Source organism: Trachypithecus francoisi, unplaced genomic scaffold (assembly GCF_009764315.1).
Source record: "Trachypithecus francoisi isolate TF-2019V2 unplaced genomic scaffold, Tfra_2.0 Lachesis_group7, whole genome shotgun sequence".
NCBI lineage: Eukaryota > Metazoa > Chordata > Mammalia > Primates > Cercopithecidae > Trachypithecus > Trachypithecus francoisi.
In genome coordinates, this window is record NW_022681472.1 from 29244701 (window position 1) to 29270601 (window position 25901).

Genomic DNA, 25901 nt, shown 5'->3' on the forward strand with positions numbered 1-25901 from the left:
ATCCCAAAACTTTGGGAGGCCAAGGTTAGTGGATCGCTTGAGCCTAGGAGTTTGAGACAAGCCTGGCCAAACATAGTGAAACCCTGTCTCTACTAAAAATACAAAAAAAAAAAAAAATTAGCTGGGCATGGTGGTGCACACCTGTAATCCCAGCTACTTGGGAGGCTGAGGTAGGAGAATTGCTTAAGCCCAGGAGGCAGAGGCTGCAGTGAGCCAAGATCAACGCCACTGCACTCCAACCTGGGCGACAGACCAAGACTCCATCTAAAAAAAAAAAAACAACAACAACAACAAAAAAACTAGAAGCAGCAGTGGTAAGAGAGCCCTGTAGGCACTTCCAGTCCCCAGGGAAGCCATTTTTTTTTCTTGCTTTTATCTCACAGGGGTCTTTGGGGAGGGCAGTCAGTGGAATTGGGGAAGTACCACAGTAAGAAAGACTTCTAGCTGAATGCTGTAATAATTTTGACCGAATGCAAATTTTCTTGGGCAGAATCTGGGCGGGGTTGGGGGGAATAAGGTGCCAATGGAAAGTACAGATACGAGAACAGAAGCCATGGCAGGCAGGGAGGGGCAAGGCCTGAAAGCCCTGCTTGCTTTCTCAGCAGGAAGGCTTGTAGCCTAGGGCAAATGCTTTTTCTGCAGACACTACCCAATACCAGCCTGGAGTCCAATAGCTCCACTGGGTACCTAGACCCAGAAGAAAAATAACCATAGCTTCAGTCCAGCTCTCAGGAAGCCCCATTCATAGGGGAAGGGGGACAGAACCACATCAAGGGATCACCCCGTGGGATAAAAGAATCTGAACAGCGGCCATTGAGTCCAAGATCTTGCCTCTGAAACCAAGAATAAATATCTGAATTACCAGAAAAAGAATTCAGTAGGTTGATTATTAAGTAGCTCAAGGAGGCACTAGAAAAAGGTGAAAAGTAACTTAAAGAAATTTTTAAAATAATACAAGATATGGATGAAAAAAATTTCCAGAGAAATAGAACCATAAATAAAAAACAGTCACAACTTCTGAAAATGAAAGACAAATTTAGAGGCATGCAAAATATACTGCAAAGTTTCACCAATAGAATTAAACAAGCAGAAGAAAGAACTTCAGAGCTCAAAGACAAGGCCCAATCAAATTAACCCAATCTGACACAGACAAAGGAAAAATAATTTTTAAAAAAATGAACAAAGCCTCCAAGAAGTTTGGATTATGTTAAACGACCAAATCTAAGAATAACTGGTGTTCCTGAAGAAGAAGAAAAATCTAAAAGTTTGGAAAACTTATTTGAGGGAATAATTGAGGAAAACTTGCCTGGCCTTGCTAAAGCTCTAGACATCCAAATACAAGAAGGTCAAGGAACACCCGAGGAATTCATCGCAAAAAGATCATCACCTAGGCACACAGTCAATCAGGTTATCTAAACTCAAATCAAAGGAAATAATCTTAAGAGCTGCGAGGCAAAAGCACCAGCTAACCTATAAAGAAAAACCTATCCAATAAATAGCAGCTTTCTCAGCATAAAATCTATAAGTCAGAAGGGACTGAGGTCCTATCTTTAGCCTCCTTAAATAAAATAATTATCAGTCAAGAATTTTACATCCAGTGAAACTAAGCTTCATTAATGAAGGAAAGATAAAGTCTTTTTCAGGCAAACAAACGCTGAGAGAATTTGCCACTACCAAGCCAGCACTACAAGAATTGTTAAAGGAGTTATTAAATCTTGAAACAAAGCCTCAGAATACACCAAAATGGAACCTCCTTAAAGCACAACTCTCACAGGGTCTATAAAGCAATAACACAATGAGAACAAACAAACAAACAAACAAACAAAAGGTATTCAGGCAACAACTAGCACAATGAATAGAATAAACAGTACCTCACATCTCAATACTAATGTTGAATGTAAATGGCCTAAATGCTCCACTTAAAAGATACAGAATGGCAGAACGGATAAGAATCCACCAACCAAGTATCTGCTTTTTTCAAAGCACTCACCTAACACATAAGGACTCACAAAAACTGAAGGTAAAGGGGTAGAAAGAGATATTTCATGCAAACAGACACCAAAAGCCAGCAGGAGTAGCTATTCTTACATCAGGTAAAACAGACTTTAAAGCAACAGCAGTTAAAAGAGACAAAGAGGGACATGACATAATGATAAAAGGACTAGTCCAACAGGAAAATATCACAATCCTAAATATAAATGCACCTAACACTGGAGCTCCCAATTTATAAAACAATTACTACTAGACCTTAATAAACGAGACAGAGGGCAACATAATAATAGTGGGGGACTTCAATACTCCACCGACAGCACCGGACAGGTCGTCAAGACAGAAAGTCAACAAAGAAACAACGGACTTCCCAGCACTTTGGGAGGCCGAGACGGGCGGAGCACGAGGTCAGGAGATCGAGACCATCCTGGTTAACACGGTGAAACCCCGTCTCTACTAAAAAATACAAAAACTAGCCGGGCTAGGTGGCGGGCGCCTGTAGTCCCAGCTACTCGGGAGGCTGAGGCAGGAGAATGGCGTAAACCCGGGAGGCGGAGCTTGCAGTGAGCTGAGATCTGGCCACTGCACTCCAGTCCGGGCGACAGAGTGAGACTCCACCTAAAAAAAAAAAAAAAAAAAAGAAACAACGGACTTAAACTATATCCTACAACAAATGGATTTAACAGATATATACAGAACATTCTACCCAACAACTGCAGAATGCACAATCTATTCATCAGCATATTCCAAGATAGACCACATGATAAGCCACAAAACAAGTCACAGTATATTTAAGAAAATCAAAATTATATCAATACTCCTCTCAGACCACAGTGGCATAAAATTGGGCATCAACTGCAAAAGGAACACTCAAAAGCATGCAAATACATGGAAATTAAATAACCTGCTTCTGAATGATTGTTGGGTCAACAATGAAATCAAAATGGAAATTTAAAAATTTGAACTGAACGGTAATAGTGACACAGTTTATCAAAACCTCTGGGACACAGAAAAAGCGGTGCTAAGAGCAAAGTTTACAGCACTGAACGCCTACATGAAAAAGTCTGAAAGAGCACGAATAAGACAATCTAAGGTTACACCTCAAGAATTAGAGAAACAATAAACCAAACCCAGCAGAAGAAAAGAAATAACAAAGATGAGAGCAGAACTAAATGAAATTGAAACAAAGAAATACAAAAGATAAATAAAACAAAAAGCTGGTTCTTTGAAAAGATAAACAAAATTGATAGAACATTAGCAAGATTAACCAAAAAAAGAAGACAGAAGATCCAAATAAACTCAATTAGAAACAAACAGGAGATATAACAACTGATACCACAGAAATACAAAATATCATTCAAGGCTACTATGAACACCTTTACACACACAAACTAGAAAACCTAGAGGAGCTGGATAAATTCCTGGAAATATACAACTCTTCTAGATTAACCAGGAAGAAACAGTAACTCTGAACTGACCACAGCAAGACTGAAATGGTAATTTTAAAACTGCCAACAACAATAAAAAAAAGCCTTGGACCAGACGGATTCACAACTGAATTCTAACAGACTTTCAAAAAAGAAATGGTATTAATTTTATTGGCACTATTCCAAAAGACAGAGAAAGAAGAAATCCTCCCTAAATCATTCAATGAAGCCATTATCACCCTAATACCAAAAACAGGAAAGGACGTAACAAAAAAAGAAAGCCACAGACCAATATCCCTAATGAACAGAGATGCAAAAATCCTCAACAAAATATAAGCTAACTGAATCTAACAGCATATAAAAAAGGTAATTCACCATGAACAAGTGGGTTTCATACCAGGGATGCAGGGATAGTTTAATGTCCACAAGTCAATAAAGGTGATACACCACATAAACAGAATTAAAAACAAAAACCACATGATCATCTCAACAAAGAAAAAACATTTGACAAAATCCAGCATTCCTATATGATTAAAATCCTCAGCAGAATCGGCATAGAAGGGACATACCTTAAGGTAATAAAAGCATCTATAACAAATCCACAGCCAACATTATACTGAACAGGGGACAAGTTGAAAGCATTCCCCCTGAGAACTGGAACAAAACAAGGATGCCCAATTTTACCACTTCTATTCAACACAGTACTGGAAGTCCTAGCTGGAACAATCGACAAGAGAAAGAAATAAAGGGCACCCAAATCGATAAAGAAGAAGTCAAACTGCTGCTGTTCACTGATGATATGATCGTATACCTAGGAAACCGTAAAGACTCATCCAAAAAGCTCCTAGATCTGATAAATGAATTCAGTAAAGTTTCAAGATACAAAATAAACGTACACAAATCAGTAGCTCCGCTATACACCAACAGTGACCAAGCTGAGAATCAAATCAAGAACTCAATCCCTTTCACAATAGCTGCAAAAAAAATAAAATACTTAGGAATATACCTAACAAAGAAAGTGGAAAGAACGCTACAACAAAACTACAAAATACCGCTGAAAGAAATCACAGAGGATACAAACAAATGGAAACACATCCCAAACTCTTGGATGGGTAGAATCAATATTGTGGAAATACCATACTGCCAAAAGCAATCTACAAATTCTATTCAATTCCCATCGAAATACCATCATCATTTTTCACAGAACTAGAAAAAACAACAAAACTAGAAAAAACAATTCATATGGAACCAAAAAAGAGCCCACATAACCAAAGCAAGACTAAGCATAATGAACAAATCTGGAAGCATCACATTACCTGACTTGATACTATATGATAAGGCTATAGTCTCCAAAACAGCACTATACTGCTATAAAAATAGGCATATAGACCAATGGCACTGAATAGAGAACTCAGAAATAAAGCCCAATACTTACAGCCAACTGATTTTCATCACAGCAAACAAAAAATATCAAGTGGGGAAAGGACACTTTTCCCACTTTATATTTTCAACAAATGGTGCTGGGATAATTGGCAAGTCACATGGAGAAGAATGAAACTGGATCCTCATCTCTCACCTTATACAAAAATCAACTCAAGATGGATCAAAGACTTTCTAAGACCTGAAACCATAAAAATTCTAGAAGACAACATTGGAAAAACTCTTCTAGACAATGGCTTAGGCAAAGGCTTCATGACCAAGAACCCAAAAGCAAATGCAACAAAAACAAAGATAAACAGATGGGACTTAGTTAAACTAAAAAGTTTCTGCACAGTAAAATAAATAATCAGCAGAGTAAACACACAACCCATAGAGTGGGAGAAAATCTTCACAAAATATGTATCTGACAAAGGACTAATACCCAGAATCTACAAGGAACTCAAATCAGCAAGAAAAAAATAATGCCATCAAAAAGTGAGCTAAGGATATGAATAGACAGTTCTCAAAAGAAAATACACAAACGGCCAGCAAACATATGAAAAAGTGTTCAACATCACAAATTATCAGGGAAATGTAAATCAAAACCACAATGCAAAACCAGCTGATATGGTTTGGCTGTGTCCCCACCCAAATCTCATCTTGAATTGCAATCCCCATAATTCCCATGTGTCAAGGGAGAGACAAGGTGGAGGGAATTTGAATTATGGGGGTGGTTTCCCCCTTGCTGTTCTCATGGTAGTGACTGAGTTCTCATGAGATCTGATTTTTTGTACATGTTTGGCAACTTCCTCCTTCAGTCATTTTCTCTCTTGCCACCTTATGAAGAAGGTGCCTGCCTCCCCTTCACCTTTCACCATGACTGTAAGTTTCCTGAGGCCTCCCCAGCCATACAGAACTGTGAGTCAATTAAACTTCCTTTCCTTTATAAATTACTCAGTCTCAGGAAGTTCTTTATAGCAGTGTGAGAACAGACTAATACACCACCTTACTCCTACAAGAATGGCCATAATTTAAAAATAAAAAAATAATGGATGTTGGTGTGGATGTGGTGAAAAGAAACGCTTTTTTTTTTTTGAGAGGGAGTCTCGCTCTGTCGCTGGCTGGAGTGCAGTGGCGCAATCTCAGCTCGCTGCAAGCTCCACCTCCCAGGTTCACGCCATTCTCCTGCCTCAGCCTCCCAAGTAGCTGGGACTACAGGCGCCCGCCACCATGCCCGGCTAATTATTTTTGTATTTTTAGTAGAGACGGGGTTTCACCGTGTTAGGCAGGATGGTCTCGATCTCCTGACCTCGTGATCCACCCACCTCGGCCTCCCAAAGTGCTGGGATTACAGGCGTGAGCCACCATGCCCGGCCGAAAAGAAACACTTTTATACTGCTGGTGGGAATGTCAACTAGTACAACCACTATGGAAAACAGTAAGGAGATTATCTTTAAAGAACTAAAAGTAGAACTACCATTTGATCCAGCAATCCCACTACTGGGCATCTACCCGAGGAAAAGAAGTCATTATATGAAAAAGACACTTGTATATACATGTTTATAGCAGCACAATTCACAATTGCAAAAACATAAAACCAGCCCAAATGCCCAACAATCAATGAACGGATAAACAAAATGTGGTGTACATATATACCACAGAATACTACTCAGCCATAAAAAGGAATGAAATAATGGCATTTACAGCCACCTGGATGGAGTTGGAGACCATTATTCTAAGTAAAGTAACTCAGGAATGGAAAACCAAATGTAGTATGTTCTAACTTATAAATGGAAGGTAAGCTATAAGGACACAAAGGCACTGAGAATGATACAATGGGTCAGGCATGGTGGCTCACACCTGTAATCCCAACATTTTGGGAGGCCGAAGTGGGTGGATCACAAGGTCAGGAGATCGAGACCATCCTGGCTAACACGGTTAAACCCCGTCTCTACTAAAAATACGAAAAAAATTAGGCCCGGCATAGTGGCTCACGCCTGTAATCCCAGCACTTTGGGAGGCCAGGGTGTGTGGATCATGAGGTCAGGAGATCGAGACCATCCTGGCTAAAACAGTGAAACTCCGTCTCTACTAAAAATAAAAAAAATTAGCCAGGCATGGTAGCACATGCCTTTAGTCCCAGCTACTTGGCAGGCTGAGGCAGAAGAATTGCTTGAACCCAGGAGGCAGAGGCTGCAGTGAGCCGAGATCGCACAACTACGCTCCAGCCTGGTGACAGAGCGAGACTCCATCTCAAAAAAAAAAAGATACAATGGACTTTGGGGACTCTGGGGGAAGGTTGGGAGAGGGATGAGGAGTAAAAGACTATGCATTGGGTACAGCATACACTGCATGGGTGATGGGTGCAACAAAATCTCAGAAATCATCACTGAAGAATTTATCAATATAACCAAACACCACCTGTTCCCCAAAAACTATTGAAATAATTAAATATATATATATATAATGTTGTTGGTATTGTATACAATGAGAACAACTCTTGAAAATTATTCTTAGGAGCTTAAAATGAGAACAGTCATTTACTTAGCAGTATTTTACATGCAGGTGGTTTGGGGAGTTTGTGGTGGGGTTTCTTTTTTTTTTGAGACAGAGTCTTGCTCTGTCACCCAGGCTGGAGTCTAGTGGCGCGATCTCAGCTCACTCCAACCCCCGCCTGCCAGGTTCAAGCAATTCTCCTGCCTCAGTCTCCTGAGTAGCAGGGACTACGGGTGCACGCCACCATGCCCAGCTAATTTTTGTATTTTTAGTAGAGACGGGGTTTCACCATGCTGGCCAGACTGGTCTCGGAATCCTCACCTTGTGATCCGCCAACCTCGGCCTCCCAAAGTGCTAGGATTATAGGCATGAGCCACTGCTCCCAGCCAAATTTGTGGGTTTCTTAATAAATGTCAAATAAATGTTCTAAACTGAATATCAAGAGCCAAGCTCGGTGACTCACACCTATAATCCCAGCACTTTGGGAGGCCGAGGTGGGCAGACCACCTAAGATTTTTAGTAGAGACAGGGTTTCACCATGTTGGCCAGGCTGGTCTCGAACTCGTGACCTCACGTGATCCACCCACCTCGGCCTCCCAAAGTGCTGGGATTACAAGCATGAGCCAACACACCAAGCCTCCTTCAGTTATTTTTATGCTACCGCCTGTGTGTGTGTATAGGCATGGGCATATGTGTACTATTAATACTTGCTCACTCTGTTACTGGCCTGCTATAAATGAAACATACAACGAGCAGAACACAGCACACAACATAACAGAAGGAGTCAATGCCATACCTGGGTTATTGTTAACATTACTTTTGGGTGGCTTCTGAACCGGTTTGGGAAGCGTAGATTCAGTCAAAGCTTTATTGGCAACAGCCTGTTGAGCCTTCTTTATACTGCTGCCTTCGGATTCCCATGTCTGCTCACCAAGACTCAGCTGCACTGAGAACATCTTAGAAAAACATAAATGGACAAAGAAAACATTAAGAATTTTCCAAGAAATAAAATGGGCTATCTGAGAGAAAAATAAACATCATAGAATCAGAATTTTAGAGCTAGAGGTGACCTTACATACAGATCATATACAACAAAATCTTACTCTACCTAGTGAAGAAATTTTAAGAGAGTACCAAATTCTGTTCTATCCTATCCAAAAGCTTAGTAGCAGACCTAGGTGTACATTTTGGGTAGAATAAATCGAGAAGCAATCTTTCCTCTAAATGGAATCACAATGTTAATGTCCTTCAAATGGTCCTCAAAAAAGTAGAATAAGTACAAAGAATAAGAGAAAACTGTAAAAGAAGCCAAAAGACCATGTGTCTATAATTTATACAATCTAATTCCTTGAATGTTACATTTAGCACAATCTAGGCAATGAGTCAGGCAATTCTATTAAATATTATACTACAAAAAACTCTGAATCTCCACAACAAACATTGAGCCAATCACTAAATTCTGTCCATTTTAACATCATAAATATTTCTCAAATCTTCCTCTCTCTGCCAACTGGATCCAGCCTTTCATCATCTTTAGCTTGGACATAATATGCTTCCTGCTGCTAAAACTATCTTTCTAAAATGCAAATCCAATTTCATCACCCCAATCAACAGCAGGTTAAAACCCTTCAACTGCTCCTGTTTTAGCATGGCACAAAGGCTCTACCTGTGCATCCTCATCTCACACATATCCTTCCTCTCACATGTCCTACATTCCATTCTCACTCTATTTCCATATGAGCCCCCAAACCTATTCCTCACCTTTAAAATTTAGAATCAAGTTACATGATATGCACATAATTGGTTTCACTCCAGGCTGCTTATTACTTTCTAGGAATACTAGGGATTAACTTAAAATTACTTATTAATTACAAAAAATATGTATTATTGCAGAAAGGAGATCAGATACCTTTACTAAGTCAGCATCACCAATAATCATGCAAATTGACATCATGTACCCCCGATACGATCCAATGACAAGTACACATCAATAACCATGTAGTAATCTTGGCCAAAAATGTTTAATCTGAATCTAATCATAGGGAAACAATCAGAGAGATCTAAATTACAGGATATTCTATAAAACAAATGGCCTAGGCTACAAAAATGTCAATGTCATAAAAGGTAAAAAAAAAAAAAAAAAAAAAAAAAGGCAGGGAGGACATTAAAGAGACATGAAAAGACATGATAAATATAACTCATGATCCTTGATTGTATCTGAAATGGGAAGGGGAAAAAAGCTATAAAGGACATTTAGAGGACAATTGGGGAAATGTGACTATGAACTATATATTAAGTAATAGGTTTAGCCAGCATTAAATTTCTTGTGTGATTAACAGTATTGTGGTTATGAAGAAGAACGCCTTTAGTCTTACAAGATAGATATGTAAGTATTTAAGAGTGAAGTCTCATGGTAGCTGAAATTTACTTTCAAATTGTTCAAGGAAAAAGTGTATGTCAATATAGAGGGAGCCAGAAATAAAGTAATGTAGCAAATGTGGCAAATACATTAACAATCAGTGAATCTAAAACATACATGAGTGTCTATTACACCCCTCTTTCCATTTTTTTTTGTAGATTTTTAATTATTCAAAATAGAGAATTGGGATTTGTCATTTGAAATTCACAACATAAACATACCTGTTTAAAGTGATTAATTTTTCTTTTATTCTAATTCAGTTTAAAATATATACCTAAAATGTATCTTTAATATCTCTCTGGTTTCACAATGATTTTTCAATGACTAGCTCTTTGTTTTCCTTCAAATTTTGGTATTTAACAAAGAACTTTGCCAAAAATAAGAAAGTTTGAAGGTTTCACATGATATATATAATATATATAATCTTACATATAGCTCATATGCTTGAAAACAGAAATACCCAAATAAATGACCTTGAGATTCCTGATTGCATCAGGAAAGCATATTAAATTTACTCTGTATGTCTCCAGATCTGACCTCTGCCAAACAACAATCACATAAATCTAATTGTCTACTTGGTATTTCCACAAACTCAAGAGGTAAAAGGTCAAACAAAACATTGCCTCCTCCACTCTACCCGGTCCAAATCAGTTCATACCCCAAAATGTTTCATCCATTATCTCCCAACAGGTCAGGTTCAAACCTCATTAGTTTCCTTTATCCTTGCCTTCCGAAGGCTCATTTAACATCTCATAACTCTTCCTTGTAATTTCTATTGTCACCTCCTTAGTCTAAGGCTCCTATATACTCAGACTCAGTATACTTCATTTAGCTCCTGTCTCTAATCTTTCCCGCCTCCTAATCATCCAGATGTCACCATTTTCCCAATCTCATGAGCCAGACACCTTTGAGAGGTCTTCCCTTCTCTCCCGCTTCCAATTAACAACTATTGATTCAACTTAAATGTTTTTCAGACCTGGCCTCCTTTCTTTATACTAAGATATATACATGCACCAATGTCTTAGTGGGGAATATCAGTACCTCTCCCCTAAACTATCACAACACCAGCTGTGGCATATAAGAAATATGTATTTGGTCTGTAGCCCTGGTTCCTAACACAGAGCTCCCAAAACCTTGTAATTTCTCGAGGGACAGGAGAGCTAGGAGCATTTTTGTTCTAATATTTGGTCTTTGATCCCAATTTCTAATACAGAGCTCTTAAATTCCTTGGAATTTCCCGGGTGATAGGAAATTTGTATTCTAATGAGCCAACTCTTGGTAGGCCCCTGGATAGAGAGCTAGTCTGAGGGCTAGTCACCAGAAAAACTAAACCATGGTTAGAAACTTCATTTTTAGCCCCACTCCATTCCTATCCGCCATGGAGGAAAGAGGGGCTGGAAACTGAGTTAATAATCGATCATGACTATGTGATGGAGCCTCCATAAATATCCCTAAAAGATAGGGTTCAAAAAGCTTGCAGACTGGTGAATACACTGAGGTGCTGCAGGGTGGCACACCCAGACAGGGCTTGGAAGCTCCATTTCCCTTCTCACACACTTCATCCTATGTACTTTTTCTTTTTTTTTTTCCCCAGAGATAGAGTCTTGCTCTGTCACCCAGGCTGGAGTGCAGTGGCACAATCTCGGCTCACTGCAACCTCCACCTCCCAAGTTCAAGCGATTCTCCTGCCTCAGCCCCCCAAGTAACTGGGATCACAGGCACATGCCACCATGCCCAGCTGATTTTTGTGTTTTTAGTACAGATGGGGTTTCACCATGTTGGCCAGACTGGTCTCGAACTCTTGACCTCGTGATCCACCTGCCTCAGCCTCCCAAAGTGCTGGGATTACAGGCGTGAGCCACCGCGCCCGGCCCTTCTATGTATTCTTTATCTGGCTGTTCACCTATATACTTTAGAATATTCTTTATAACAAAACTAGTAAATATAAGTATGCATTCCCCTGAGTCTTGCGAGCTGTCATAACGAATTATGGAACCTGAGAAGAGGGTGCTGGGAACCCCTGGTTTACAGCCAGTTGGTCACAAGTTTAGAAGACCCAGATTTGTGACTGTCATGTGAGGTGAGAGCAGTGTTGTGGGACTGAGCCCTTAACCTGCAGGGTCTACACTAACCATGGGAGGTTAGTGTCAGAATTTAGTTAAACAGTAGGACCATCCAGTCAGTGTATGGGGACAACTGGAGAATTTGCTGGCGTGGGAAGAAACCCCACATATTTAGTGTCAGAAATGAAGTGTTACAGCCAGGTGTGGTGGCTTATGCCTGGAATCCTAGCACTTTGGGAGGCCAAGGTGGGAGGATCACTTGAGCTCAGAAGTTCGAGACCAGCCTGGGTAACACAGAAAGAGCTTGGCCCTACTAAAAATGTAAAGTATTCTCCAGGCATGGTGGTGTGCACCTGTAGTATCGGCTGCTGAGGAGGCTGAAGTAGGGGGATCCCTTGAGCCCAGGAGATCAACGCTGTAGTGAGCTATGACTGTACAACTGTACTCCAGCCTGGGCAATAGAGCAAGACCTTATCTCGAAAACGAATTTTTTAATTAAAAAAAAAAAAATTTAAGTGCAGTGTTGAAAGTATAGAAAAAAAAAATTTCGGCCGGGCGCGGTGGCTCAAGCCTGTAATCCCAGCACTTTGGGAGGCCGAGACGGGCGGATCACGAGGTCAGGAGATCCAGACCATCCTGGCTAACATGGTGAAACCCCATCTCTACTAAAAATACAAAAAACTAGCCGGGCGAGGTGGCGGGCGCCTGTAGTCCCAGCTACTCGGGAGGCTGAGGCAGGAGAATGGCGTAAACCCGGGAGGCGGAGCTTGCAGTGAGCTGAGATCCGGCCACTGCACTCCAGCCGGGCGACAGAGCGAGACTCCGCCTCAAAAAAAAAAAAAAAAAAAAAAGTATTTCCAATGGCAATCCTAAGCTTTTCTAAAATCTCTCTTAAGATTCCTACTACAGTAAAAGTTTAGTAGTTTTAAGACGGAATGCTGGAGACACACTGTTTATGAATTTAAGCCACGGCTTGACCATTTACTATGTACAACACTGGGCAGTCAATTATTCTTTCTAACTTTCAGTTTCTTACCTCTTTAATGAAATGGGGCCAATAAGAACACATGGTTAGTTGTGAAAATTAGGACAAAACGGTGTAAATGCCCCCATTTGAAAGTCAGAGATTGTCAAACTAGATAAAATGTAAGATCAAACTACATGCTACCTAAAAAAACTGTACTTCAAATATAAAAGCACATACAGTTTTAAAGTAATAGGACAAAAAACATATACTCACATAAATCAAGGAGAAATTAGAATGGCTATATATATCAGACTAAGTGGATTCCAGAGTAAAGACTGTTACCAGTGGTAACAAAGGTCATTTCATATGAATAAAGAAAGTAATTAAGAAGACATTGTTATCCTAAACATTTAGGCATCTAATAACACAGCTTAAATAAACGAAGCAAAAACTGACAAAACTTAAACTAGAAAATTGACAATTAAAGTCAGATTTAATACTCCTTATCAAAAACTGATACAAGCAAAAAAAAAAAAATCACCAAGAATATAGTACAGTTGAACAACACCATCAGCCAACACAATCTGATCAACACTGTTAGAATACTCCAACCAAGAAAAGTAGAATATACACTTGTTCTCTATTGTTCACAGAGCATTTACCAAGACAGACCATTTTCTGGGCCATAAAATAAGTCTCAATATATACAAAGAATTCGGACCACACACAAAGTATGTTCACTGGGTAAAATTACAGAGCAGGATAGAGTAAAATTACAGAGGAGGGTGAAGCAAGATGATGGAATAGAAGCCTATACCATTCATCACTCCCACTGGAACACCAAATTTTAACAACTATGGACACAGAAAAGCACCATTACAAGAAACAAAAATCAGGTGGACAGTAACAGTACCTGGCTTTAACTTCATATTGCCAAAAGAGGCATTGAGAAGGGTAGGAGAGTCCTGAATTGCCAACACCAACCCTCTCCCACACTCCCAGCAGCAGCCATGTGGTGTGGAGTGAAAATCTGTACACTTTGAGAAAGGAGAGCACAGCATTGGAAAACAGTACATTAAACTCAGTGCTGCCCTGGCACAGCAGACAATGAAGACGTGCTGGGCTCAGCCAGCACCTGCATAGGGAGGGAGGATCTGGACTAGCACGAACCGGAGGGGAATTGCCCATCATAGCAGTTGGAACTTGAATTTCTTGACAAGACTTGCCACCACAGGCTGAAGTGCTCCAGGGTCCCAGATAAATTTGAAAGGCAGTCTAGGACACGAGACTATACTTCTAGGCAACTCCTAGTGTGAGGCTGGGCTTACAGTGAACTAGGACGGCACACAACCTAGGGAGACACCAGCTGGAATGGCTAAGGGAGTGCTTATGCCATCCCTCCCCTAACCCCAGGCAGTGCAACTTGTAGCAGCAAGAGTGTCTACTTCCTTCTGCTTAAGGAGAGGAAAGAAAAAAGAGAACCTTGTCTTGCATTTTGGATATCAGCTAAGCCACCATAGGATAAGGCACCAGGCAGAGCCGTGAGGCCCCCATTCCAGGTCCTAGCTCCAAGACAACATCTGTAGACACACTATGGGCCAGAAAGGAACCCACTGCCTTGAAGGTAAGAACTCAATCCTGGCAGGATTCATTACCTGCTGACCAAAGAACCAATGGGTCCTGAATAATCACCACTGATACCCAGGGAGTATGCAGTGGGCCCTGGGCTCCGACATGTGCTGGTTTCAGGGGTGACCCAGCACATTCCCAGCTGTGGTGGCTATGGTGAAAGACTCCTGTTTAAGAAAAGTAGAGGAAAAAGTAAAGGGATCATTGTCTTGTGCCCTAGGTACCAGCTCAGCCACAGTGGGGAAGAGCAAAAAGCAGGCTCTTGGGGTCCGGGTCCCCGAGTCCACACCTACACTGGACAGCATTTCTGGATCTACTTCAGGGAGTCCACTGCCCTGAAGGGTGAGCCCATGGACCAGTGGTGGTGTTGGTGGCCACAAGGAGAGGGTCCTGTGCCTGTGGAAAGGGGAGGGAAGAGTGGGAGAACCTTTGTATTATGGATTGAGTGCCAGCTTAGCCACAATAGAAGAAAACATCAGGTAAATTGCTAAGGTTTTTGATTCCAATCCCTGGCTCTCAGACAGCATCTCTGGACACACCTGGAGCCCGGGGAAAAACCCGCCACCCTGAAGGGAAGGGCCTTGGGCAAGGCCAGTGCTGTGCTGGCTTCAGGTCTAACCCACAGCTATCCCAGGATGATGACCACAGAGGTGCCTGCATCACCACACCCCCAATTCCAAGTGACTTAGCACTTGTTTGGGAGAAAGTAAGGAAAAAGAGCAACAATCTCTGCCTGGTAATCCTGAGAATTCTTCCAGATCTTATCCAAGGTTGCCAAGGCTGTACCTCTAACAAGTCTCCGAAAACCACAGCATTGTTGGGATTGGGGCCCAAGTCCCTTCAAATTCCTGGAAAGCCTTCCCAAGGACAGGCATAAACAAGCTCAGACTCCGAAGACTACAGTAAATACCTAACTGTCTAAAGCCCAGACACCAACCAGTATCTACAACCATCAACACCATTCAGGAAAACATGACCTAACCAAATGAACTAATATAAAGCACAAGGGATCAAACCTGGAAAAAGAGAGATATATGACGTTTCAGGCAGATAATTCAAAATAGCTGTTTTGAGGAAACTCAAAAAAATTCAAGACAACACAGAAAGGGAATTCGGAATTCTTATCAGATAAATTTGACAAAGAGATCAAAATTAAAAAGAATCAAGCTTATATTCCAGGGTTAAAAATGCAACTGACATGATGTGGACTACATCAAAGTCTCTTAACAGAACTGATTAAGAAGAAAGAATTAGTGAGCTTGAAGACAGGCTATTTGAAATTACACAGTTAGAAAAGACAAAAGAAAACAAAATAAAAAGCAATGAAGCACACCAAAAACATCTAGAAAACAGCCTTAAATGGGCAAATCTAAGATTTACTGGCCTTAAAGAAAAGGTAGAAAAAGAGGTAAAAGTAGAAGGTTTATTCAAAGGGATAATAACAGAGAATTTCCCAAACCAGAATGATAACAACATTCAAATACAAGAAGGTTATAGAACACCAAGCAGATTTAACCCAATGAAGACTACCTCAAAGCATTTAAGAATCAAATTCCCAAAGGTCAAAGATAAAGAAAGGATCCTAAAAACAGCCAGACAAAAGAAATAAAAAACATACAATGGAGCTCCAATACAATTGGCAGCAGACTTTTGTTTTTTCCGTTTGTTCTGTTTTGTTTTGAAACAGAGTATCACTCTGTCACCCAGGCTGGAGTGCAGTGACACGATCTTGGGATCTTGGCTTGCTACAATCTCCACCTCCCGGGTTCAGGCAATTATCCTGCCTCAGCCTCCCGAGTAGCTGGAATTACAGGTGTGCACCACCATACCCAGCTAATTGGCAGCAGACTTTTCAGTGGAAACCTTAAAGGTTAGGAGAGTGTGGCAAGACATATTTTAAGCGCTGAAGGAAAAAAACTTTCACCTAGAATAGTATATCTAGTGAAAATATCCTTTAAGTATGAAGGGGAGATAAAGACTTTCCCAGACAAACAAAATCCCAGGGATTTCATCAACACCAGACTTGTTCTACAAGAAATGCTAAGGGGAATTTTTCAATCTGAAAGAAAAGGATATTAATGAAAGAAGAAATCATCTGAAGGTACAAAACTCACTGGTAATGGTAAGCATATAGAAAAATACAGAAGAGTATAACACTGTACCACCTGTGGTGTATAAAGTACTCTTAACTGAAGTAGAAAGATGAAATAATGAATCAATCAAAAATAACAGCTACAACAACTTTTCAAGAAATAGTGAAATAAGACATAAAGAGAAATAACAAAAAGTTAAAAAGCAGACAGCAGGGACAAAGTTAAAGGGTAGAGTTTTTATTAACTTTCTTTTTGCAAGTTTGTTTATGCAATTGTGTTAAGCTGTCATCAGTTTAAAATAATGGGTTATAAGATAGTATTTGCACTGGCGCAGTGGCTCACACCTGTAATCCCAGTACTTTGGGAGGCCGAGGCAGGTGGATTGCTTGAGGCCAGGAGTTTGAGACCAGACTTACCATCACAGCGAAACCCCATCTCTACTAAAAATAGAAAAATTAGTCAGGCGTAGTGGAGCACACATGTAACCCCAGCTACTCGGGAGGCTGAGGCATGAGAATCACTTGAACCTGGGAGGCAGAGATTGCAGTGAGCCAAGATCACGCCACTGCACTCCAGCCTGGGAGACAGAGCAATACTCTGTCTCAAAAATAATAATAATAAAATTTTTAAAAAATTAAAAAATTTAATTTTAAAAAGATAGCATCTGTAAGCCTCATGGTAACGTTGAATCAAAAAACATACAACAGATACACACACACACACACAAAGCAATAAATTAAAGCATACCACCACAGAAAATCCTTTCACTAAAAGGAACACAGGAAGAAAGGAAAGAAGGAAGAAAAGACCAAAAACTACCAGAACACAAGTAACAAAATGGCAGGAGAAAGTTCCTACTCAGCAATAATAACACTGAATGTAAATGAACTAAACTCATCAGTCAAAAGACACAGAGTAGCTGAATGGAGGCACAAACAAGATCCAAATGATCTGTTGCCTACAAGAAACACCCCACCTATGAAGACACACATAGACGGAAAAGAGAGGGATGGAAAAACATATTCCATGGCAATGGAAACAAAAAAAGAGCAGACATAGCTATACTCGTATCAGAAAAAGGAGTATAGATTTCAAGACAAAAACTTTAAGGAGAGACAAAAAAAAAGGTCATTATATAATGATAAAGGGGTCAATTCAGCAAGAGGATATAACAATTGTAAATATATACACAACCAACATTGGAGCACTCAGATACATTAAGCAAATATTATTAGAGCAAAAGAGAAAGAAAGACCCCAATACAACAGCTGGAGACTTCAACACCCCACTTTCAGCACTGCACAGATCTCCCAGAAAGAAAATCAACAAAGAAACATCAGAGTTATTCTGCACTCTAGACAAAATGGATCTAATAGATATTTACACATTTCATCCAAAGGCTGCAGAATACACATTTTTCTCCTCAACACATGGATCATTCTCAAGGATAAACCATGTTAGGTCACAAAATAAGTCTTAAAACACAGAAAAGAAAGAAAGGAAGAAAGGAAAAGGAAAGAAAGGAAGAAAGGAAAAGGAAAGAAAGGAAGAAAGGAAAAGGAAAGAAAGGAAAGAAAGGGAGGAAGGGAGGGAGGGAAGGAGGGAGGGAGGGAGGGAGGGAGGGAGGGAAGGAGGAGGGAGGGAGGAAGGAAGGAAGGAAGGAAGGAAGGAAGGAAGGAAGGAGAAAGAGAGAAAGAGAGAGAGAGAGAAAGAGAGAGAGAAAGAGAAAGAAAGAAAGAAAACCTGAATTAATATCGAGCATCTTCACTGACCACAATGGAATAAAACTACGAATCAGTAACAAGAGGAATTTTGGAAACTACACAAACACATGAGAATTAAACACTATGCTCCTGAATGACCACTTCAATGAAGAAATTAAGAATGGAATTGAAAAATTTCTTGAAACAAATGATAAACCAAAGCCTACAGGATACAGCAAAGGCAGTATTCAGAGGGAAGCTTACAGCTATACGCACCTACATCAAAAAACTGGAAAAATTTCAAACTATCTAACAATGCACCTTAAAGTTAAAACTAGAAAAATAACAGCAAACCAAGCTCAAAATTAGTAGAAGAAAAGAAATAATAAAGATCAGAGCAGAAATAAATGAATTTGAAATGAAAAAATGATACAAGATCAATAAAACAAAAAGTTGGTGTTTCAGAAGATAAACATAATTGACAAACCTTTAGCCAGACTAAGAAAAAAAGAAGGCCCAAGTAAATAAAACCATAGATGAAAAAGGAGACATTACAACTGATACAAAAGAAATTCAAAGGATCATTAGCAACTACTATGAGCAACTATATGCCAAAAAATTGAAAAATCTTGAAGAAACAGACAAATTCCTAGACACATACACCCTACAAAGACTGAACCAGGAAGAAATCCAAAACCTGAGCAGACCAGTAACAAGTGAGGAGATCAAAGCAGTAATGAAAACTTTCCCAGTAAAGAAAAGGCCGGGACCCAATAGCTTCACTGCTGAATTCTACCAAATATTTAAAGTGGAACTAATACCAATCCTACTCAAACTACTCCGAAAAACAGAGGAGGAGAGAATGCTCCCAAACTCATTCTATGAGACCAGTATTACCCTGATACCAAAAACCAAACACACATCAAAAAAAAAGAAAAAAAGAAAAAAAAAACCCTACAGACCAATATCTCTGATGAATATTGATGCCAAAACTCTCAACAAAATACTAGCAAACCTAATCCAACAATACATTTAAAAGATCATTCATCACTACCAAGTGGGATTTATCACAGGGATGCAAGAAACCAATCAATGTGACAAATTATATCAACAAAATGAAGGACAAAAACCATACATTTCAATTGATGCCAAAAAAGCATCTGATAAAAGTTCAACATCACTTCGTGATGAAAACTCTCAAATAACTGTTATAAAAGGAACATGCCTGAACATAATAAAAGCCATATATGACAGATCCACAACTAGTATCATAATGAGCCTTTCCTCTTAGGTCTGTAACACAACAAAGATGCCCACTTTCACCACTGTTATTCAAAATAATACTGAAAGTACTAGCTAGAGCAATCAGACAAGAGAAAGAAAGAAAGGGCATCCAAATTGGAAAAGAAGAAGTCAAATTATCATTGTTTGCAGATGATATGATCTTATATTTTAAAAAAAACCTAAAGACTCCAACAAAAAACTATTAGAAAGATAAACAAATTTAGTAAAGTTGCAAGATACAAAATAAACATACTAAATCAGTAGCATTTCTATATGCCAACAGTGAACAATCTGAAAAAGAAATCAAAAAAGTAATCCCATTTATAATAGCCTTAAATAAAATTTAATACCTAGGAATTAACTCAACCAAGGAAGTGCAAAATCTCTACAATAAAAATTATAAAACACTGATGAAAGAAACTGAAGAGAACACAAAAAAATAAATTGGAAGAATCAAAGCAACCTATAGACTCAACGCAATCTCTATCAAAATATCAATGACACTCTTCAGAAAAATAGAAAACACAATCCTAAAATTTATATGGAATCACAAAAGACCCAGAATAGCCAAGCTATCCTGAGCAAAAAGAACATAACTGGAGGGACCACATTACCTGACTTCAAATTACACTACAGAGCTACAGAAACCAAAACAAAATGGTACTGGCATAAAAACAGACACACAGACCGATGAAACAGAATAGAGAATCCAGAAACAAATCCACACACCTACAATGAACTCATTTTCGACAATGGTGTCAAGAACATATACACTGGGGAAAAAACAGTCTCTTCAATAAATAGTACTGGGAAATCTGGACATCCATATGCAGAAAAATGAAACTAGACCCCTATCTATTGCCATATACAAAAAAATCAAATCAAAATGGATTAAAGACTTAAATCTAAGACCGCAAACTATGAAACTATTACAAGAAAACATTGGGGAAAATCTTCAGGACACGGGAGTGAGCAAACATTTCCTGAGTAACACCCCACAATCACAGGCAAAAATGGACAAATGGGATTACATCAAGTTAAAAACCTTCTGCACAGCAAAGGAAACAGTCAACAAAGTGAAGAAACAACCCACAGAATGGGAGAGAAATATGTGCAAACTATCCATCTGACAAGGTATTAATAATCAGAATATATAAGAAGCTCAAATAACTCTACAGGAAAAAAAATCTAATAATCCAATTTAAACAGCAAACAGGTATACGAAAAGATGCTCAACATCACTGATCATCAGAGAAATACAAAACAAAACTACACTGAGATACCATCTTGCTCAAGTTAAAATGGCTTTTATCCAAAAGCCAGGCAATAATAAATGCTGGCAAGGATGTGAAGAAAAGGGTACCCTCATACGTTGTTAGTAGGAATGTAAATTAGTACAACCATTATAGAGAACAGTTTGGAGGTTCCTCAAAAAACTGAAAATAGAACTACCATACAATCCAGCAATCCCACTGCTGAGTATATTCCCAAAAGAAAAGAAATCATATATTGAAGAGATATCTGCACTCCCATGTTTGTTAGGAGTGCTTACAATAGCTAAGATTTGGAATCAACCTAAATGTCCATCAACAGATGAATGGATAAAGAGTGGTATTTATACACAATGGAGTACTATTCAGCCATTAAAAAAGAATGAGATCCTGTCATTTGCAATAACATGAATAGAACTGGAGGTCACTATGTTAAGTGAAATAAGCCAGGCACAGAAAGACAAACATTGCATGTTCTCACTTATTTGTGAGCTCTAAAAATCAAAACAATTGAATTCACAGAGAGAGAGAATAGAAGGATGGTTACTAGAGACTGGGAAAAGTAGCAGGGAGGATGAGGGGATGGGATGATGGTTAATGGGTACCAAAAAAAAAAAATAGAAAGAATGGATAAGACCTAGTATTTGACAGCAGCACACAGGGGGACGATAGTCAATAATAATTTAATTTTACACTTTAAAATAACTAAAAGAGTATAATTAGATTGTTTGTAACACAAAGGATAAATGCTTGAGGCTTTGGATACCCAATTTCCATTATGTGATTGTTATGCACTGCATGTCTAATCTATGTGAAATATCTATGTGAAAAAAAGATTAGTAGCTGCCTGGGGTCTCAGGTACAAAGAGAGATGATTACAACAAAGAATAAGAAAATTTTGTGAGACAATGGAAATGTTTGTTCTTTTTTTTCACATAGATATTTTGGTACATGCAACGTACCAAATACATTGTATGCATTGTATACATGAGATACCAAAATATCTCATGTACCACATAAATATATACACCTCATAAATATATATACCTACTATGTACCCACAAAAATTAAAAATAATTTTAATTAAAAAAGAGACAAAGAACATTATTATTGATAAAAGGGTCAATTCATCAAGAAGATAAAACAACTATAAACATATGCACCAAACAACAGAATAAAGAACTCTCAAAACTGAATAATAAAACAAACAACCCAATAAAAAATAAAGGGCAAAGATCTGAACAGACACTTCACTAAAGGTATACACTGATGACAAACACACAAAAAGATGGCCAACATTATCAGTCACTACAGAAGTGCAAACTGAAACCACAATGAGATACCACCACATACCTATTAGAATGGCTAAAATTAGAAAGGCTGACTATATAACCTGTAGGCAAGGGGGCAGAAAAACTAGAACGCTCATACACCGTTGAGGAGAATGTAAAATGGTACAACTGCTTTCGCAAAAAAAATCTGGCAATGTCTTAAAAAGTTAAACATGCATCTGCAATATGTTCCTGGCACTCTTATTACCAAAGAAACAGAGAAAATAAAATAGAGAAAGAGAAAAGGTAATATATGTCTGATATGGTTTGGGTCTGTGTCCCCACCAAATTTCATGTTGGATTGTAATCCCCAATGTTGGAGGTGGGGTCTGGGGACTGGATCATGGGGGTGGATTTCTCATGAATGGTTTAGCGCCATCCCTTGCTACTGTCCTCACAATAGTGAGTTCTCATGAGATCTGGTCATATAAAAGTGTTTGGGACCCCCGCCTCACCCAATCCCCACATTGCTCCTGCTTTTACCATATGACATGCCTTTTATTTCCACCATTATTGGAAGCATCCTGAGGCCCCCCCAAAAGCAGATGCTGCTATGCTTCCTGTAGAGCCTGCAGAACCATGAGCTAACTAAACCTCTTTTCTTATAAATTATCCAGTCTCAGGTATTTATAGCAACACAAGAATGGACTAATACAATGTCTATATGAAGACTTGTATACAGATGTTCAAATTAGCTTTATTATAATAGCTAAAAGCTAAAAACAATCAAAATATGCATCAACAGATGAATATCCAAAAAACGAAGTGTGCTATATCCACATAATGGACTACTACTCAATAATAAAAAGGAAGAAATACTGACACACAAAAAACATGAGCAAACTCAAAATAACTATGCTAAGTGAAAATAGTCTGGTAGGAGTACATACCACTATATGATTACATTTATATAGTTTTAGAAACTGCAAACTAGGCCGGGCGCCGTGGCTCAAGCCTGTAATCCCAGCACTTTGGGAGGCCGAGACGGGCGGATCACAAGGTCAGGAGATCGAGACCATCCTGGCTAACACGGTGAAACCCCGTCTCTACTAAAAAAAATACAAAAAAACTAGCCGGGCGAGGTGGCGGGCGCCTGTAGTCCCAGCTACTCTGGAGGCTGAGGCAGGAGAATGGCATAAACCCCGGAGGTGGAGCTTGCAGTGAGCTGAGATCCGGCCACTGCACTCCAGCCTGGGTGACAGAGCGAGACTCCGTCTCAAAAAAAAAAAAAGAAACTGCAAACTAATCTATAGTCACAGAAAGCAGACTAGTAGCTGTGTGGGGTCCCAGGTACAAAGAGAGATGATTACAACAAGGAACAAAAAAATTCTGTGGGACACTGGAAATGTTTGTTCTTTTTTTTCCACATAGATATAAAGCAGAAACAATACTTTTGGCATGGGTTAAATTATGAAAGAAATCAGTTTGCACTGCTTCAAAAAATGTTCTCCCATCTTTTTAGTATATTCTCCCTCATGACTCTTTACTACATTTCCCTTCCACTATCCTTACTCTCTTATCCTATACTTCCACTGCAAATGTACATAGAAAGAAAATGATGATTTCATCGTGTCTGAAAATTATGTATTCAAGAGGCACATCCTACAGCTCAAAATCTCTGTTCTAGCTCGATACGCATCCAATTGATGAAATCCCCTCATATAACAATCCCTACATACAATCAGCCAAATTCAAGATGTAGAACATTTTATAGGACAAATTACTCTATTTCTGCAACAAATCAATGTCATAGGAAAAGAGGGGATGGGGATAAAGGGAGTGTTAGTATTAATAAATAAAAGAGACCAATGAGACATAGCTACCAAATGTAATACATAATCCTTGTTTGGACCCTATTTGAATAAAACAAATGTAAAAAGACATTTTTAAGTCTAGTAAAGATGGATACAGATGATGTATTACATAATATTTGGGCTTATTAATCTACTCATAATGACGGTGCAGTGGGCAATTTTTTTAAGGTCCTTATCAGTTACAGATGCATACCAAAGCACTTATGAGTGAACAGACATAATTCTTTTAAAAACTTCAGTTGAAAAAAGTGGGTAGGGGGTGGTAAATAAATTTATCTTGGCAAAATATTGATAATGTTGGAGTTTAACATTGGTGTCTATTTCAAATTTTTCATAATAAACTAAAATTATTTTTTTGTTTTTGTTTTTTGTTTGTTCGTTTGTTTGTTTGAGATAGAGTATCCCTCTGTCACCAGGCTGGAGTGCAGTGGTGCGATCTCGGCTCACGGCAACCTCTGCCTCCGACATTCAAGCAATTCTCCTGCCTCAGTCTCCCAAGTAGCTGGGACTAAAGGCGCATGCCACCATGGCCAGCTAATTTTTATAGTTTTAGTGGAGACAGGGTTTCACCATTTTGACCAGGATCATCTTGATCTCCTGACCTTATAATCTGCCCACCTTGGCCTCCCAAAGTGCTGGGATTACAGGCAAAAGTAAGATCTTAAGATGTTGGTGGGTTTCATAATGAATGTTATGAGACAAAGCTCCTAACAGCATGATATGCACCTTATTTATTTTCAGTGCAGGAACAGTGCCTGTCACATAGTAAATACTCAACAGACCTTTTACTAAGCGGTTGTTTTAGTCCTATATATGACTAATAAGCAATGATATAATTATTTGAGTACCTCCATCATCAACACAATGCTTAAGAACTTACAAATCGTTACTCCATTATACCACTTTATGAGGTATTATATTACTCCATTTACAGATAAGAAAACTGAGACTTTAAATTAGTTGTTCAAGGTCACACAAGCTGGGCAATGAAGGGCAAAGATCAAGCTGGGCAACTCTAACAAAGATTTTTTTTTTAAAGACTATTTGGCTTAAGGGCCGGTGAATGACACTGCCTCCCTCAGTGATACCCATTCCAACGTAAACCATCTCAAAGTATCAGCACTAGTGCAATTTACTTGAAACTTAGCCATCCCTACCAACAAATTATCAGAATAGGAAAATAATGGAAAAGAAGAAAATACCATTGTATGTTATTCATGGCTCTCTTCCTCATATTCTAATTAAAACAGCCTTCTTTCGAGATTTGAGCAAACCAAAACAATAATCTGTAGAAAAAATAACTGTATACAGGTACCTAGGAAACAAAGCAATATTATAATAACTCCCATTATTATAAGGTATACTAACTTGTTTCAGAGTTCAATTAAAAACTGAGCAGAAAAATAAAAGGCAAGGCAAAGATTAAAATAATTATTTTTTTAATAGTCACATATTAAAAGTTGTTCAGAATCTGTGATACTCAATGGGGGAAAGAGGAAAGCACATAAACGTAAGATAGGTCACTACCTGTCAGCATGATATATGAGAAGATAATTCCATACCACACTGAAGACATTAACCTCTGTCCTGCGTTTCCCGACTCTGGTTGTACTTTCATTTCAGAGCTTTAAAAAATTCCTGATATGTGGGCTTCACCCAAGACTGATTAAATTAAGGGGATGAGACTCAGGCATAAGTATTTTTTAAAGCTCCCAAAATGATTCCAATTAACAGCCAAAGATGAGAACCACTTATCACATATGTCAGCGTATGTGTAGTATGTGTGTGAATTGCTATATAATTGAAGTACCAACAAAAAAAAAATTTTTTTTTGAGAGAGTCTCACTCTGTAGCCCAAACTGGAGTGCAGTGGTATGATCTTGGCTCACTGCAACCTCCACTTGCCAGGTTCAAGCAATTCTCCTGCCTCAGCCTCCCGAGTAGGTGGGATTATAGGCACATGCCACCACTCCCTGGCTAATTTTTGTATTTTTAG

The 25901-nt window shown here is 38.9% G+C and overlaps 1 protein-coding gene across 19 annotated transcripts in view; it reads right to left on the bottom strand.

Moving 5' to 3' along the window:
- STAU2 (staufen double-stranded RNA binding protein 2) overlaps window positions 1-25901 on the bottom strand; it is a 345902-nt gene that overhangs the window by 278087 nt on the left and 41914 nt on the right. For 15 of the 19 annotated variants that reach the window (XM_033202811.1, XM_033202820.1, XM_033202819.1 and 12 more), the window contains one exon: window positions 8128-8287. The exons of 1 other annotated variant lie outside the window; for it this stretch is intronic. In XM_033202811.1, the coding sequence (XP_033058702.1) occupies window positions 8128-8287 (160 nt within the window). Of the gene's footprint in view, window positions 1-8127; window positions 8288-9240; window positions 9364-24631; window positions 24637-25107; window positions 25221-25901 lie in introns of those variants that run through there. 3 more of the 19 variants (XM_033202810.1, XM_033202816.1, XM_033202817.1) reach the window with 3 other exon arrangements.